Source organism: Ipomoea nil, unplaced genomic scaffold, assembly GCF_001879475.1.
Source record: "Ipomoea nil cultivar Tokyo-kokei standard unplaced genomic scaffold, Asagao_1.1 scaffold2647, whole genome shotgun sequence".
Lineage (NCBI taxonomy): Eukaryota > Viridiplantae > Streptophyta > Magnoliopsida > Solanales > Convolvulaceae > Ipomoea > Ipomoea nil.
In genome coordinates this window covers 2,342,728-2,346,115 of record NW_017619075.1, presented here as the reverse complement: position 1 = coordinate 2,346,115, position 3,388 = coordinate 2,342,728, and the positions used below count along the sequence as shown (strand labels likewise).

The 3,388-nt window shown below is 43.6% G+C and overlaps 1 protein-coding gene across 1 annotated transcript; it reads right to left on the bottom strand.

The window, feature by feature from the left end:
* Positions 1-449: 449 nt before the first annotated feature.
* LOC109154401 lies at positions 450-2,903 on the bottom strand. The gene is made up of 4 exons (XM_019302202.1): positions 2,661-2,903; positions 2,478-2,578; positions 1,800-2,436; positions 450-1,691 (listed from the first exon to the last, which is right to left on the bottom strand). Exons 1-4 carry the CDS (start codon positions 2,901-2,903, stop codon positions 450-452), a joined length of 2,223 nt encoding a protein of 740 aa, XP_019157747.1.
* Positions 2,904-3,388: the final 485 nt, after the last annotated feature.

Below are 3,388 nucleotides of genomic sequence, written 5' to 3'. Positions count from 1 at the left end.
ATAATACCGCGTAAGACTCTTAAGGAAACAGCTTTCCTAAATCAGATCTTCAGTGTCAGTTCTTCTGTCGTTGCTTCTGCTTGATCAGTAAACTGTAGACCCAACCGGAAAGACTCTAAACCTATCTTAGTATGCCATAATAATATTGCCAATTATAATATGGGGTTTTTGAATATAAAAACACTAACAAACTCCCCCTTTGGCTATTATTTGGCAAAACAACTCAACTATATAAAAAGAACTAAGATAGGTTATTAAAAGAAGCAACCCAAGTGTCCAAACTGATTACATAGGATAAAAAGAACATAAGATCCAAAGCAGTCTAAAAACAAAAAAAAAAAAAAAAAAACGACATCAAAACATAACGCCCAGCCAGGGCCAGAAAGTACTCGATCACAAAAACTCCCCCTGAGTTACTACTCCCCCTTTTTGCCAATGGTAGCCAAAGATCAAGCATTTGAGGGAGAGTCACAGTCAGACTTCACGGGATCCTCAGCAGCAGCAGCAGTATTAGACAGGCTCATGCGGAGAAAAACAGTAGCTAGCTCAGTGCGCGCACCTGTCAGTTGCTTGGCAATGATACCGTGCACCGTCTCAAGATCAGCAACTCGCGCCTTCAATTGTTCGGAAAGCTTCACATCTTTAGCATGAGGAGACTCATCATTCATAGCATCAGGTTCCGAATTGGATGGGGCAGTCACAGGAACGACATCCTTAATATGATCTCCAGAAAGAAGACGTTTATCAACAGTATATAGCAGCGTCGGACTGATCACTTCGCTGGGCATAGGCTTAAGACCCTGAGAGGTAAGGATGCCAAAAATCATATTTGGAAACGGTAGTCTTACCTTCTGTTCCCGGGGATGAATCAGAGTTAGAACATGATAAAAAATCCATTTGCCCAGATCACACTGCATCTTAGTTCCAATTCTAAATAAGAACCCTGCCAGAAGCTTGCCAACTGTGTTGAAATGAGCTGATGAAAGCCAGTTGTGCTTAGCCAGGCGATGTAGGATGACATATCTAGACGTGAGATGCGAGCTCAGCAAATAGTCCTTATCTCCTGTAGGCCAAGATGTAGTATGTCCACCGGTAAGAGTTTTGGCCACCACGTCCCATTCAGTAACAGCTTCTTCTTGCACTGTAGGCAAGCCATAGTATTTATTTATCACATCTGGCCCAAAATCATACCACTTCCATCTGATGAAGATTTGCATCGGTCGTGGCCCTGTGAGACTGTCAATCTCATCACTGAGATTGCAATAGAACTCATATGTGAGCAGCTTGGAGTAAGGGCAAACATCTGTAACAGTTTTCAAAAGACCAACTTCATTCTGCAAGGGCAGGATGTCGCAAACGGAGTTCAGTTGATTCTCATCCACAGTTCTTTGAACAATCAGCTCCCTTCTGACCATAGTGGCCCATTTTGTTTGTGCAGCAGGGGATACAAACTGAGGTTTGTAAACAGTAGTATCAATTCCTTCAATAGGTGGAACCTCCGGAGTTACACTTCGACCTCTTGACCTTGTGGTAGGTTTCCCTTTTCTGGCAGAGGGGGCTGGTGCAGAAGTAGCTTGAGCAGCAGTAGTTCCTTGTTGCTTAACAGAGGAACTTAGAGTCTTGAAAACTTGGTGGATAGGTGGGTCTCCTTCAGGCTTAGCAGTCTCACTCGACTTTCTCTTCTTCACAGGCTGATCCACATCAACATTATCAGCACTGGTTTCAACAACAACCTTCGTTGGAACATTCTTCCTTTTTGTCCGTCTTGTTTATCTGGATGGGGACTGGACTGGAGTCACAGAGTGGCTAGAATCAGAAACACTTGCAGATGAACTCCCAACAATATTTGATATCTCTCGAATTCTGAAATTCGTGGAATCAGGATGAGCAGTTACCTCAACAGTAGGGGCAGCAGAAGAAGGTGCTTGGGATCCATACACCTCAGCCAGTATCTTATCATCTTCACTGGAGGATTCTGAAGGGTGTATCACTCGATAAGGTTGAGGGATCGAAGCAGATGGTAACCCAGCAAAATGTCGCACATGTTCCAGGCTTTCTCCTAAAGATGTTGCAGTGTAAACAGGGACTCCACCTGTTTTCTCAGACTTGTGGGGACTTGATAAATCAACAGTTTTAACAGTTGCAGGTAAGGCAGGAGGATCAACAGCAGGACAAGACTCTTTAGAGACATTAACAGTTTCAGACGGAGGCAGAGCAATATTCTCAGAAGCATAAACAACCAGACTCAGTGGATTTGGCTCATCAGAGGACTTTGTTTTCTCATCAGACACATGCAACGCATCAGATTTTTCACCAGCAAAATTAGTCACAGGCAAAGATAGAGGATCAACATTCACAGGGGACTTCTCGGAACCCAAAGCAGATTGATTTTCAGGCAAAACAGACACAGACGATGGAATAGAAGAATCAACAGGTCTATCAGGAGAAATTTCAATAGGGGTTTCAGAATCATTTACCCGTTGTCGAAGAATCTCCTGTCTGTGTGTTGCTTCTCTCTGAGCAGCTTCAAGATACAGAGCTTGGGACTCCTCTCGTCGTCAAGCTTCTTCAACAGATTCTAAGGCACGTTGAGCAAAAAATTGAAGGAATGCCCCGGCCCGATTTCCATCCGAGGGTTCTGGAATAAACACTGGAGAGACGTCATCACTGGCTTCGGCGACCAACACAAGAAGTTCAGTTACATCATCTGCCGACCATTCAGCATAAAACTCCAGATAGTTGGTCATAACAGTCACCAGAATCTCGTCGCGAAGCAGAGGATCAAGCTTGAGCTTCTTCTTCATAGCCAACTGTAGAAGCGTCTGAATGTGTTTGAGGGCTGCCGCCGGAGGGTGTACCTTGCTTCCAAGCTTAATGATGATGTTTCTTATGGGGTCCGCCATTTAAGATTAAGTGCGAGGAGAAGAATAAAACACCGAGAGCAAATAAGCACGGGAAATGGAGAGATGAGAGCTGAGGTGAGTTCTTTCTTCTTGACCCGGTATCATATAGGCTTAAGGGTGATGAACCCTAATTAATGCGGCAAGTCAAAATATCATGCAGAAGTGATTGATGGACACAACGGTACAGCTCCTTTTTAGGAAGGAAACGGAACCCAAGGGAATTTGAAATTCAAATAGCATTGAGATCTTTTAAGATATCTTCTGAGATGAATAAGCTTAGATGATCTTCTGAACATAAAAAGAGAGGAGTCTTTAAGGAAATTCAAAGTCATAACACTGACCCGTAATAAACCAACTCCTCTCTGACGGACCAACTGCTTTAGTCAGTCAATTCTGCAAATTCCCAGAGCAGATCTGAGAATTTCAAAACGATTAGCATCCAGTGGCTTAGTCAGAATGTCCGCCAGTTGTTTGTCAGTTTGAAT

Coding starts and splice junctions, on each gene's coding strand:
- LOC109154401 (XM_019302202.1), bottom strand. CDS start 2,903: ATGGCGGACCCCATAAGAAACATCATCATTAAGCTTGGAAGCAAGGTA. Junction 2,437..2,477: donor AGGAGATTCTTCGACAACGG/GTAAATGATTCT, acceptor TTCTCCTGATAG/ACCTGTTGATTCTTCTATTC. Junction 1,692..1,799: donor TTTCTGATTCTAGCCACTCT/GTGACTCCAGTC, acceptor GATGTGGATCAG/CCTGTGAAGAAGAGAAAGTC.